Raw genomic sequence first — 14,672 nt, forward strand, 5'->3', positions numbered from 1 at the left:
GAGTCCGCCTGCCGATGCAGGGGACACGGGTTCGTGCCCTGGTCCGGGAAGATCCCACATGCCGCAGAGCGGCTGGGCCCGTGAGCCATGGCTGCTGAGCCTGCACGTCCGGAGCCTGTGCTCCGCAACGGGAGAGGCCACAGCAGTGAGAGGCCCGCGTACCGCCAAAAAAAAAAAAAAAAAAAAACATTAACTGAAAAATGAACTTCACTTATTAATGAAGGATTGTGAGTATGAATTACAGGTATATTTGACTTGGGGCTCTCTTTTCTTGAATTTAGTAAACTAATTTTTAAAAAGAAACATTTGCTAGAAAAGAGTTAAGTAAACGAAAATTCAATAGGACTGACTGCTGTTAACTAAATATTTATGACATAAATATCTTGAAAGTCTATTAAATACAAGCATGATATCTAATCATAAAGCAGAAAGGGCACTGGGTGAATAAAAAAATTCAACTAAACACTAATCTTTAAGACAGTGGTCAGCAAACTTTTTCCATAAAGGGTCAGGTGGTCATATGTTGTTCGTCACAACTACTTAACTTTGGCACTGTGGCACAAAAGCAATCAGTGCATAAACAAATAAGGACAGCTGTGTTCCAACAAAATTTTATTTAGAGACCCTGATATTTGAATTTCATATAATTTTTACATGTCATAAGTTATTCTTTTTTTTTTCAACCATTAAAAAAATAGAAACACCATTCATAGTTTGAGGGCCATACAACAAAACAGGGGACAGGCCAAATTTGGTCCTTAGACCATAGCTTGCAGGACACTGCTCTGAGAGTTACCATTTCAAGTAAGGGGCAAAAAATATCCCCTTTGTCAAACAAAATCTTTTTCTTTTCTTCTGCCAAAGGAAGATTCTATAGAAATTTATAGATTTCTGATTTCTACGGAAAACAGTTTTAGTTAGCCGATCCAGAAAAAGCTTCCCAAATGCTTGCCAGGCACAAGAGACATTGCCAAGCACTGAGAGGCACGTGAATGGTGTCTGCACAAAGTAAGGAGAGGAGGAAAGGCATTGAGAGGTGGAAGCATGCCATAGACTGGGATGGTCCTTACCATTATGGAGGAGGTAACACCTGTACTGGACTTTGAAGAATGAGTAGGATTTGGATAGAACAAGACTGCAGTAAAAGAAAAACAGAGAGATAAGGACAAAACTTTAGGAAGTAGTCATACAAGGCAGTGAATTTTTTAAAAAAAGTAGAACCAGAAAAAGGAAAAAACTGCCACTGAAGCCAAGAGAAGAGAACATTTGAAAGAGAAAAGGGCTTAAAGCTCTCCATGTGGTTACTAGGAAAAAATTAAAGTAGGTTAAGGCACTGGACAAAAGGGGGCTACTGGTGCCTTTTGACAGTGCGGTTTCAGTGTAATGACAGAGCTGACAGATAGGTTTCATGGAATTAAATGAAATAGTTTGAAAAGGATGTTGGTGGGAAGAATGGCTTTAAAGAGAAATGGACTATTTTCTTAAATAAAACAAAACAAAAAACATTCTAGTGAAAGATGCAGCTACCTTATTAGTAGCTTGCTCAATATGAAACATCCTAATCAGGAAGTTGTTCCTTACATTAAATTCTTATACCCCTTGAAATCAAATGGGCCAAATTTTGTAGTAAGATCAGGAATTAACAGAAGTGACATCTATCCTAAACGCTGGAACAAAACATATGAAAGACTTCAACAAACTTTTTTGGAAGATGGTTATTAAAAAACCCACAACCGTAACAAATGGTTAGTGTCCTATTCCCCTCCCAAGAGCATGTCTGTCTTTCCATCTTCTTTTTTTTTTTTTTAATAATTTTTTACATTGATGTAGTTTTAGTCTTTCAGAAAAGTTACAAAAATAGTAAAGGGAATTCCTGGATACCTTTTACCCTTCTTTCTTTTTTTTTTATAACCTACTTTAAGAAAAGCATTCTTTCACTGATTTCCTGGTTTTTGTTCTTTGTAATGTGGATACTGCCAACAAACTCTGGACATTCATTTAAAAAAGTGCTGGGGCCTAAGCAGTTTAGTTAATGTCCATGATTCAGTCACAAGTTGTAGGAAAGAAAAGTGCAATACAGGCTCACTCAACAAAACTGTTTGGAATTCATTTGGCTTCTTTAATGTGTAGGTTGATGTCTTTCATCAGCTCTGGCCCATTCTCTCTCTCCTCTCCTTCTGGGACTCCAATTAAATGTATATTAGATCTTCTCACTCTATCCTATATGTCTCTTTTTCTCTCATCTGTAATTTTTACCTTTCCCCTCTGCCCATGCAACATGTTGGATAATTTCTTCTGACAATTTCCACATCACTACTTCCCTCTGCAGCTCTATCTAATTTGCTAACTTGCTGCTAAACCCATCCACTGAGCTCTTAAGTTCAGTTATTGCATTTTTACAGTTCTAGCATTTCTACTTGGTTCTTTTCAAAACTGCTACATCACTTTTTCTTTGCAATAGTTCCCAATTACCTGATAAAAAAGTTGTTTTTAGCCTAAGTCTGATAATTCTAGTATTTCATGTCTTTATGAGTTCTGGATGTCTGTCTGCTTATGGTGACTGGTTTCCTCATATGCCTAGTTATCTTTGTGTATTGGCTGTTTTGGGGGCAAAAGTTCCTTGGAAGAATATTTTTAGGCAGAGGGTGATAGGATTTTCTTCCAGAAAGGATTTTTCTTTACTATTGCCAAGTACCTGGGAGCACTACCAGTCCAGAGGCTCTTTCATCAAACTTCAAGACTCCAAGGTCTGTTTTCTCCTTTTAGAACCCTAACAGTTAACTTTTGCACTGGCTGAGGATCCTCTTTGTCAGATTCTTCCCTCATATTTTCTATCTCTCCACTTTGCCAGAGATTTCCTTAGCTTTATCTTCCAATCCTTAATTAATATATACATATGTGAGTATATATGTTATTTCTATGAACTCTCTTCTCACAGAAGCCTTTTCCACAACATCTTGCTTTTATTTTCCAAGTGAAATTCTCCAGAAAGTTGTACATTTGCTCCTCTAACAAGCTGCCTATTTTACATGATTGTCAAGAATGATGTGATTGCTTCCAATGCTGTGGATAAAAGCTCTCACAAAATATTAGTATGCCCAAGTGAAGTTAATAAATGTCAACAGTGTATAAGCATAAATAGCTTAAAGAGAAAGTGACACCTGCGTAGTGATTTTACTTAAATTAAAATTTTGGGAATTCCCTGGAAGTCCAGTGGTTGGGACTCGGCGCTTTCACTGCCAGGGCCCAGGTTCGATCCCCTGATCGGGGAACTAAGATCCCGCAAGCCGTGCAGTGTGGCTAAAAAAAAAAAATTTCAAGTCATAGAAATATCAGGTAGTAAAAATGACACCATAGCTACAGTGGTAATGAGACATAGCAACTTTTTTCTACATTCAATTTGCTGTTATTCATACTGATATAATAGTGCAATGGAACATTTAGTGATAGATTTTCAAGGAAAGGCTTTCTGCGAAAGGTGAGTTTTGAAAAAAAAAATTCTAAAGAAGAGCCATGTGACTAAGAAGTAATTTTCAAGAACAGTATGTAACGTGGCTTAATACTGAACTGGATAATAAAAAACATAATATTTTCTTTTTTAGAAATAATATACTTTCTAAATGCTAGTCTTCCTCTGTAGTCATTAGTATCTTTTTTAAAAAGATTACTACCGAGTTCTCAATCTAATCTCTCTTCCCTTGAAAAAATAAAAATGAATTCATCTTTTCAATATTCTTCTAATACTTTGAAACAAGTAATCATTGAAAACAAGCCTCTTCACTAAGAGTATTTAAGAACTTAATTGTGCCTTTGTTACCTTAGGACAAACAGACCACAGAGTTGGCCAGGGAAAGACATGTGAGGCACATTCTGCTTTTTGACCTTGGTAGTAGTTACAGTGTTCACTTTATGATTATTTGTTTAAAAGTACATATACGTTTTATGAACTTTTACCAAAGAGAATAAATAGTATGTATTTTTAAACAGCTTCCTTTATAGAAACTTCTCTAAGTAAAGAAAACTAAATAAAGCTCTCATTTAAATGCATTCATTCTAACTGTCCTTTTAAAGAACTTTAAGAGGCAGAGATGGAGCAAAGCAAAAATGAATGAAGTACTTGAGTTACTCTCATTTACATCTTTCAAGAAAAGTCTCAATGTACCTAGCTAGATTTAAAACATATTTTCAGATAAAGTACTATTAAATATTAATATAGTTAAATACTGCCAATTCCCTCTTTCTCTAAATTTAAATATTCTTATATAAAAAAGAAAAAAAAAACAAATTCATCTCTTTTTTTACTTGGTTTATATGTTCCAGGATTTTTTTTTTTAGCATCTTTATTGGAGTATAATTGCTTTACAATGTTGTGTTAATTTCTACTGTATAACAAAGTGAATCAGCTATACATATATATATATCCCCATATTCCCCCCGCTTTGTGTCTCCCTCCCACCCTCCTTATCCCACCCCTCTAGGTGGTCACAAAGCACCAAGCTGATCTCCCAGTGCTATGCGGCTGCTTCCCACTAGCTATCTATTTTACATTTGGTAGTGTATATATGTCCATGCCACTCTCTCACTTCATCCAGCTTACCCTTCCCCCTCCCCGTGTCCTCAAGTCCATTCTCTATGTCTGCATCTTTATTCCTGTCCTGCCCCTAGGTTCTTCAGAACCTTTGTTTTTTTTTAGATTCCATATATATGGGTTAGCATACAGTATTTGTTTTTCTCTTTCTGACTTACTTCACTCTGTATGACAGACTCTAGTTCCATCCACCTCACTACAAATAACTCAATTCCATTTCTTTTTTATGGCTGAGTAATATTCCATTGTATATATGTGCCACATCTTCTTTAATCATTCTTCTGTCGATGGACACTCAGGTTGCTTCCATGTCCGGACTATTGTAAATAGAGCTGCAATGAACATTGTGGTACATGACTCATTTTGAATTATGGTTTTCTCAGGGTATATGCCCAGTAGTGGGATTGCTGGGTCGTATGGTAGTTCTATTTTTAGTTTTTTAAGGAACCTCCATACTGTTCTCCACAGTGGCTGTATAAATTTACATTCCCACCAACAGTGCAAGAGGGTTCCCTTTTCTCCACACTCTCTCCAGCATTTATTGTTTGTAGATTTTTTGATGATGGCCATTCTGACTGGTGTGAGGTGATACCTCATTGTAGTTTTGATTTGCATTTCTCTAATGATTAGTGATGTTGAGCATCCTTTCATGTGTTTGTTGACAATCTGTATATCTTCTTTGGAGAAATGTCTATTTAGGTCTTCTGCCCATCTTTGGATTGTTTGTTTTTTTGATATTGAGCTGCAAGAGCTGCTTATAAATTTTGGAGATTAATCCTTTGTCAGTTGCTTCATTTGCAAATATTTTCTCCCATTCTGAGGGTTGTCTTTTTGTCTTGTTTACAGTTTCCTTTGCTGTGCAAAAGCTTCTAAGTTTCATTATGTCCCATTTGTTTATTTTTGTTTTTATTTCCATTTCTCTAGGAGTTGGGTCAAAAAGGATCTTGCTGTGATTTATGTCAAAGAGTGTTCTGCCTATGTTTTCCTCTAAGAGTTTTATAGTTTCTGGCCTTACACTTAGGTCTTTAATCCATTTTGAGTTTATTTTTGTGTATGGTGTTAGGAAGTGTTCTAATTTCATTCTTTTACATGAAGCTGTCCAGTCTTCCCAGCATCACTTTGTTCCAGGATTTTTAAGTATCTAAAGAAATGGCACTTTCACAGTGTCCTTTGATTTTGGACCTATAGTACTGTCTATTCCTTCCCAAATATATTATTGTGCCTTTATTTGTACCAAATCATCTCTGGTGAGTACAACCTAGGGCTCTAATGTCTCCTCTTCACTTTGCAGTTAGAAGCTATGCTTTTAAACAGTTACTACTGTACCCCTATTCAATCTGCTGAGAGCACAGTCTTGGAATATTGATTCGATTGCATAAGACCATTTCATAAGTCCCCCAAACAGACTGCCATTAAGACCACTTCTCTCTCCAGAAACTGGCAGTTAATGACCATTCTACTTTTAGCTAGCGAGGGAGCAGTTATTTCCTGCATTACGTCTTTAGATCAGCATGATTTCTCCATTTACAAGTTTATCACTGCATTATAGACAAACAAACTACATCTTTGCTCCTATCTCTTAGATGAGAAATGGAAACCCTCTGACAGGACACTATCCTATTAATTTGGCCTAGGTCTTCTTCACTTGTATATCCTCCTTTCAGAGCTATCTGTCAGTCTTTCATAAAAAAATGCTATTACTAAATATATTCCTTTTCTGGTTTGAAAAACACGCGGAACGATTCTTTAGTTGTCAGTTCTTCTTTCAAAGTCTTTCTTAGGGTAAGAAAATTCTTATTTTAACTAGGAATTACCAGATACTAGTCTATAATAGCGGCAACAACTCTCAAAAGAGCTATACAAAAGAAAAATGTGGCTTCTACCTCCAAGAGTCGGAGGTTTTTTTTTCTTATTAAGGCATCCAAAACACATAATAGTACACCAAGCCAAAAGGACCAATTCTCTTCATGGAGTAGAATAGCAATTGGCTGTTACTCATTAAATTCTTACAATGAGCAATGACTTGCATTCTCGTTTTGTTTCTCTTTGAATAGCAGATGAAGTTGATTTTTTTCCAAGGCTGCTTCCCATCACCAGCATTCCTGATCCTTGACCTATGTAGCTGTTAATATGCTGTACACATATGCTTGGGATCCTTAACAACCAATGCAGTTAACCTTTCTGTTTATTCCAAGTCAGTTCCTATCTTGTTAATGAAAGTGATTTTTTTTCCCTTTCTAAACATAATAATTATATCGGGTACAAAAACTATGTACAGTCCATCAGTTTTTTAAATCTTTTTTTTTTTGCAAGGGATTCAGGGGCCATGGGTTCTAATGTTCTAGTTGAGAAAGACTTGTCTTGTAATTCCAAAAAGTGGGCTGCTATAGCTACTTCATAAATACAGTTATTACCGCTTGGGGGCTAGTTGTTGGATGCCACATTTTATCTTTATTCTCAAAGAAAAGTTAATTCCTTTGATTAAATGTAAGTGAAAGATTATATTTTCTGGAACTAATGATTGAAAAGTAATATACTGGGGGGACTTCCCTGGTGGCGCAGTGGTTAAGAATCCGCCTGCCAATGCAGGGGACACAGGTTTGAGCCCTGGTCCGGGAAGATCCCACATGCTGCAGAGCAACTAAGCCTGTGCGCCACGACTACTGAGGCTGTGCTCTAGAGCCCACGTGTCACAACTACTGAAGCCTGCACACCTAGAGCCTGTGCTCCACAACAAGAGAAGCCACTGCAATGAGAATCCTGTGCACTACAATGAAACCCAATGCAGCCAAAAATAAATAAATAAGTTTATTAAAAAAAGTAATACGTTGGAAATTCTATCAAAAGATACTTTGTTACAACTACCTGTGTTCAAAGGTACTTCCCCTCCATCTCATAATTTGCCCCCATCATTTTATACTGTAATTACCTATTAACCAGCTGTATCTCTCAAAGACAGGAAGCTCCTGGAAGATAAGGACTGTATCATAATGACTTTTATCTACAGGGCACATAGTCTGACAGATGGTATACAGTCAGTAAGTATTTCTTTTGGTGTTAGTACTGCATTCAACTCAGAAGTCTCTTAATTAGCCAGTTTTAGATTAACTGGCATACCCATTGCCCCAACATTTATGTCTAGTAAGATATTTTCACAATTCAGATAGGCCCAGTTTCAAATATCTACTGATCTCTACCTAAACACTGAGCATATTTATGGAAGAGAGTAGAAACATTGCTAACTTGTGAATCTTTGTTCTGATTCAGACTCTGCTATCTAGTGTTAACCTTTGGCAAAACACTTTAACCATGTTGGATCTCACACCCTTAGAGAGTAAAATGAGGAACTGGATTAAATAGTTTCCAAGTACCTAGCTGGGCCCAGCTCTAAAACTCCAATTAGGCATTAACGGTAAGGGCACAACTACTATAGCAAGCTTTCGTCAACACTAGAGGGAGCTACAGCCGTGTCATCGCTGGGGTGGGTTAGGAAGATTTCCAAGCCAAGCATCTTTAAATGGAAAACTGACTTTCCAGAATGAGAGAAATTAAATATTCAATGAGAGATCCATACTGTTCATTCAGCAACTTCTCAGGCTCCCTGCTGTTACTTCCCTCTTATAGATGTCAAAGCACCTCACACTCCACTTGCATCAACATACCTTTTGGGCTTTAATTCTAATTTCAAAGGAACCAAGTTGGCTTGAGTCATTCCAACAGATTTCTTTCCCCATTCGTCTAGTTTTTTTTCTTAATCAAATTAACAATAACAAAAAAGTAAAATAATTAATGCTATTATTTAAAAAGCCCCAGGAAATGAGCTAGAGGAGGAGAAAGATTCATACAATGAAACTGTGGCCTGGGAAAATAAGTAAACTGCAACTGAATTCATTAGCAGCTTGCCACTCAAACCGAATCTACAATAGCTACTTTGAAGACAAGAAAATTACTCAAAGAGAGAAAAGGTATCAAGTAAAAGAAGGAATCAACAAAGCCCTGCAAAGCCCCTTCCCCACAAGGCAGGAATGCCTGCCTAAGTGAATGCTGTCATTGCTCTGTTGGGCTCTGCAGTGAGAAGCTTGCAGCTGCTGAAGAGTGATGTCATTAATTATACTCAATGAGGTCATACTAGGCATTTGGCAAGAAAACTGTCAAGCGATAAGATAAGGGAATGGAGGAAGGAAGGAAAAAGAAAAAACATTTCTAAAGCTAGAGCTTATTCTTAAGTTATTATATACATGCTCTCCCTCCCAGCTCCAAAAAACATCCATGGCCTTGAAAATGTATGACCTGCATCATTATAGAACAAGTAAAATGAAGAATCAAAAACCTCTCCTTTGGTATCAACTTATGTTTCTCTTTGCACAGAGGCACAATGGTATGTTAACCTGATAGAGAGGGCATAAACTGTGGATGTTACAGAATGTGGTCTGTGGGAGAAAGATAAATGCAATCCTAAAGAACCCTTTTTGTTTAAATTTCATAGGTTAATTTAACGCTCAGAAGCAAATCCTCAACAGTCAGAAACGGACCACCAAGTTTTTAGTACATGGGCTGTTCCTGAGTAAAAATAGATTATACAGGAACTTTGGAGAGCGACTTTGTGAGTGAAGAGAAAAATCTACTAGAACAAGACAAACTATTCTCTTTCACTTAAAAAAATGCACACTCAGTCCTCCAGAGGTAAAATACAGAGCAAGACTCACAAGGTTAAAATCAACTTATTCCTACGGATCCAAATAGTCACTATACTTTTTTCTTAAATCATCAGTTTCAAGCCTTTTAACAAGTCAAAAAAGATTTCTCTTTTAGGACAATGAAAAAAATTTTAACAGTCCTTTCAATCAATAATCCTCATGGGAAATATGAGAAAAATATACTTTACTGTTAAAAGGAGAACCACTTATTGTCCTCCCTTATTTTAGGACACATGCCAAAGGTTTCCAATTCACTCTGCTTCATACTGACCTTCAAAATGTTTCGGCCATCAAATGATTCTCTTTCCTTGAAGATATATTTGCCATCCGTTGTGTAGAGGTTGTACCTGCCTTCAGCTGTAAATATTCCAAAGACAATGTTAGAAGAGAAGCTTGGGTTATGTATCTGTTTTCTCTTGGACTTCTACAGGGACAACTAGCAACATCTTCATGTACTACCTGGTAAGTGACATAATATGGAGGGAAATACATCAGGCTATGAGTCAAGAGACCCAGCATCTAGTCTCAGCTCTGTCATCAACTGATATATATTTATTCATTGAACACTGTCCAAGTACTCACTGTGCCTAAACTACATAACTAACCATATTCTTAGGCAGTTTATGTCTCCTCTATGGACCTCAGTTCCTCATTTACAAAGTTAGAGGTTAAGACTAGGTGATTTCCAAAGGTTCCTTGTAGTCTAAAACCCCAAGATTTTGTATAAGCTGCATGCATTTTTAAATACATAAAAATATACAGAAGTTCACATATTAACTAGTCAAAAATGCTGGCAACTAAGCTTTGGGCTGATTTAAGGACTCGCCCCAAATGAGAAAAACCTCTTCAGCTGCAATCAAAAGTATCCTGACATTCTACACAGAAATCTGCAAATCTATGTCCTTAGCCTCATCAAAGCTGTGTTCTAACTCCTTGCATTAATTTAGCTTGCTTATCCCAAAAGATGTCCTTCAAATGCAGCAGAAAAAAGGATATCAAAGGAAAGGGATAACTGGCAAGAAAAAACAAAACAATGTATTCTATAGCCTTTATAGAGAAAAACACAAGACAGAGAAGAATCCAGGGTATATAAAATTCAAAGCATCTTCAAGAATTATTTAACTATCAGAATATTTTCTGAAATATCAACCCTTTCCTGCCCATCAACAGACACTCAAAAATATTTGTATTTCTACTTTTGAGTATATTCTTTTATTGTACATAAGTATGGAGATTACCATGTCAGAATTGATAAAATACATCCAAAGTGCTAACTCCATGAACATAATATATTTTAGCTAGCCCACTGGAAATACACCTGGGTAACTACAGGACTATTTTCCTAATGAGAACTATTCTCTTAATCCAAGATCCCAATCCTATGCATATTTCACAACTTAAAAATAGGTTCCTTGTTAAAAGGAGATGTGAAACTTTAAAGTAAATTCATACTAAGTAAATGTCAATAAAAAAGCAGTAATGAAATCTGAAGATTAAAATGTTTAATGACAGGTGCAAAATCTATAAGTAGCACTAGCCATAAGGGGAATGTAAATCAAAGTCACAATGGGATACCACTTCACACCCCAAATGATGGCAATAATAAAAAAGACAGATAATAACAAGTGCAGATAAAGATGTAGAGAAATTGAGACCCTCATGTACTGTCGTCCCCCCTTATTCATGGTTTTGCTTTCCATGGTTTCAGTTACCCATGGTCAACCGAGGTCCGAAAATATTAATGGAAAATTCCAGAAATAAACAACTCCTAAGTTTTGAATTGTGCAGCATTCTGAGTAGCGTGATCTGTCCCACCCAGAAAGTGTCATCCCTTTGTCCAGCGTATCCCACCCTCTCTGTTATCAGATTGACTGTCAAGGTATTGCAGTGCTTGTATTCAAGTCACCCTTATTTTAATTAATAATGGCCCCAAACGGCAAGAATAGTGATGCCAGCAATTCGGATATGCCAAAGAAAAGCCATAAAGCGCTTCCTTTAAGTGAAATGGTGAAAGTTCTTGACTTAATAAGGAAAGAAAAAGATCATATGCTGAGGTTTGCTAATATCTACATTAAGAACAAATCTTCTATCCGTGAAATTAGGAAGAAGGAAAAAGAGATTTGTACTAGTTTTGCTGTCACACCTCAAAAGCTGCAAAAGTTACGGTCACAGTGCATGGTAAGTGCTTAGTGAAAATGGAAAAGGCACTAAATTTGTACAATAAACAATTTTGAGAGAGACAGACAGCACTCACATACTTTTTTTTACAGTATATAGTTTAATTTTTCTATTTTATTATTAGTTGTTAATCTCTTACTGCGCCTAATTTATAAATTAAACTTTATCATAGGTATGTATGCATAGGAAAAATACAGAACGTGGTATGTAGTTTCAGGCATTCACTGGAGATCTTGGAACGTATCTCCCACGGATAAGGGGGAACTACTGTACTGCTTGTGGGAATGTAAAATGGTGCAGCCACTTCGGAAAACAGTCTGGCAGTTCCTCAAAAAGTTAAACATACTGATATCATGATGCAGCAATTTCACACTTAAGTATATATCTAATAGAAATGAAAACATATGCCCACACAAAAACACATACATAAACATTCACAGCAGCATTATTCATAATAGCCAAAAAGTGGAAACAACAGAAATGTCCATCAACTGATGAATGGATAAATAAAATGTGTATGTCCATACAATGGATTATTATTTGGTAATAAAAAGGAATGACATTTGATACATGCTATAACATGGATGAACCTTATAAACATTATGCTAAGTGAAAGAAGTCAGTCACAGAAGATCACACATTGCATGATTCTATTTATATGAAATATGCAAAAAGGGCAAATTCATTGGACAGAAATTGGACTGGTGGTGCCTAGGACTGAAGAGTAAGGGGAAAATGGGGAGTCACTGCCAATAACTATGGAGTTTCTTTTTGGGGCGATGAAAATGTTCTAAAATGTACTGTGGTAATTGTTACATTACTCACTATACTTTAAATAGGTGAGTTATATGGTATATGAATTATATCTCACTAAAGCTGTTATATTTAAAATATATGTCAATAGGAAAGGATAACTAGACTGTGAACACAGAACATTTTCTTACATGAAGCTCTGGTGCCAACTGAATACACATCTGGATCCACACAATTTAAAAGATACAGATTCCGATATAATTCAACTCTTTTATGTTAAGAGGTTAGTTAATAATGGGGTATGGTATAGTTGTAAGAGGTCTGAACTAAGATTTAAGGACTAGGACAGATGCAGAATGTATTATTGATAGTATTACATGTCTAATAAAATACTGCACTGTCCAAAACAGTAGCCACTAGCCACATGTGATTATTTAAATTTCTTTTTTTTTTGGCCATGCCATGTGGCATACAGTATCTTAGTTCCCTGACCAGGGATTGAACCTGTACTCCCCGCATTGTGAGCTCGAAGTCTTAACCACTGGACCTCCAGGGAAGTCCCTATTTAAATTTAAATTAATTAAAAGTTCACTTTCTCAGTCTCACTAGCCAGCCATCTTCAAGTACTCAATAACCACATGTGGATAGTGGTTACCATACTGGATTTCACAGATATGGAATATTTCTATCATCACAGAAAGTCCTATTGGATGGTGCTAGATACAATGTAACTTATGAACCAATGAACTAGAAGAGCGGTCCCCAACCTCTTCGGCACCAGGGACTGGTTTCACGGAAGACAATTTTTCCACAGACCAGGGTGGGGGGAATGGTTCAAGCAGTAATGAGACCAATGCGGAGCGGCAGATGAAGCTTCCCTTTGCTTGCCTGCCACTCACCTCCTGCTGTGCGCCCTGGGGGTTGGGGAGCCCTGAATTAGAGTGTACCTTTTTTAAAAATAATTAATTAATTAATTTACTTGGCTGTGCCGGGTCTTAGTTGCAGCACATGGGATCTTAGTTGTGGCATGCATGAAGGATCTAGTTCCCTGACCAGGGATCGAACCCAGGCCCCTTGCATTGGGAGCACAAAGTCTTAACCGCTGGACCACCAGGGAAGTCCCTAGAGTGTACTTTAGAGTTCTGAACCTCTGTCTTTACATGATGATGTTAAAATGTACACCACCTCAGGGGATCTAACAGTGTTTTCCAAGATTAAAACTGACTGTCCAGGGCTCCCCTGGTGGCGCAGTGGTTAAGAATCCGCCTGCCAACACAGGGGACACGGGTTCGAGTCCTGGTCTGGGAAGACCCCACATGTCGCAGAGCAACTAAGCCCGTGTGCCACAACCACTGAGCCCACGTGCCACGACTACTGAAGCCCGTGTGCCTAGAGCCCATGCTCCGCGACAAGAGAAGCCACCGCCAACAAGGAGCCCGCGCACCGCAACGAAGAGTAGCCCCCGCTTGGCACAACTAGAGAAAGCCTGAGCGCAGCAAAGAAGACCCAACGCAGCCAAAAATAAATAAATTAAAATAAATAAATTTTAAAAAACTGGCCAGAACAAAATAAATACCACAAACTCCTTTAAATGTTCCCATTAGATAACTTACATTATAATTTATATCAAATATTCCAGAAAAAAAATTTTTTTTCTGGAATTCCAAATGTTCTTCTGCAATACCACTATCCAAATGAAAGAAATATATTCCATCAGAACAAGAATAAGTATAGAGCTTCGGATTCTATTAACTACCCAGAGTCCATAGGCTTTGACTGAGTCATTTGAACGTTTTTTGATCTCAGTGCTCTGAAAGGTAAAACACTGATTTATTTAGAAAAGTCTTAAAGAAAATACAATGTAGCATCATAAAACAGTTAACACTAGAACTAAGAATTGGATTAGCTACATATCTCTTAGTCCAACAATGGCGCTAACCAAACCAAACAACTTACAGTTGAGTTCTCTGGTATATATCTGAAGAAATTAAAAGATGTACTTTGATAAAAGGGGACACAAAAACTGTCCTAAACTATAAATCTATAAATAGTTCATGGGTTCTGAGGGAGTCCTGATGTAGATGTAGTCCTCTTCCAACGTAGGCTTCCTAAAACCAAGGTCAGGGTCCTAACAAACGTAATAAAACCTGAATATGGAGTTTTGGTGCTGGTATATTTTAAACAACAGGGCTTTGAAGAAGAAGCTGCACATAACTTGAATTTGTAGCTCCTGGTCAGACAGATGCTGAATGTGTGCTAGATAGCTTTGACTTGGTGGGTGAGGATGGGAAGAAAAATAATCCTTATTAAAATGTAGATTATTATCCCAAATAAAGGGTTAAAACAGGCATTTCTATATGAAGGTTTAGATTCATGAGGGAAAAAAACATTACTCTAACACAAGGTTTTTCAACCTTGGTGCTACTGACATTTGGGGCTGAATAATTCTTTGTTAT

At 37.1% G+C, this 14,672-nt stretch overlaps 1 protein-coding gene across 2 annotated transcripts in view; it reads right to left on the bottom strand.

Annotated features, from left to right (window-relative positions):
• The window catches only part of ASCC1 (activating signal cointegrator 1 complex subunit 1), a 93,078-nt gene that overhangs the window by 16,041 nt on the left and 62,365 nt on the right, over window positions 1–14,672 (bottom strand). For both annotated transcript variants that reach the window (XM_082611001.1, XM_082611002.1), the window contains exon 9: window positions 9,557–9,642. In XM_082611001.1, coding sequence (XP_082467127.1) covers window positions 9,557–9,642 — 86 coding nt within the window. The remainder of the gene's footprint in view (window positions 1–9,556; window positions 9,643–14,672) is intronic.

This window comes from Mesoplodon mirus (genome assembly GCF_964341445.2).
Source record: "Mesoplodon mirus genome assembly, chromosome: 2".
Classification (NCBI taxonomy): Eukaryota; Metazoa; Chordata; class Mammalia; order Artiodactyla; family Ziphiidae; genus Mesoplodon; species Mesoplodon mirus.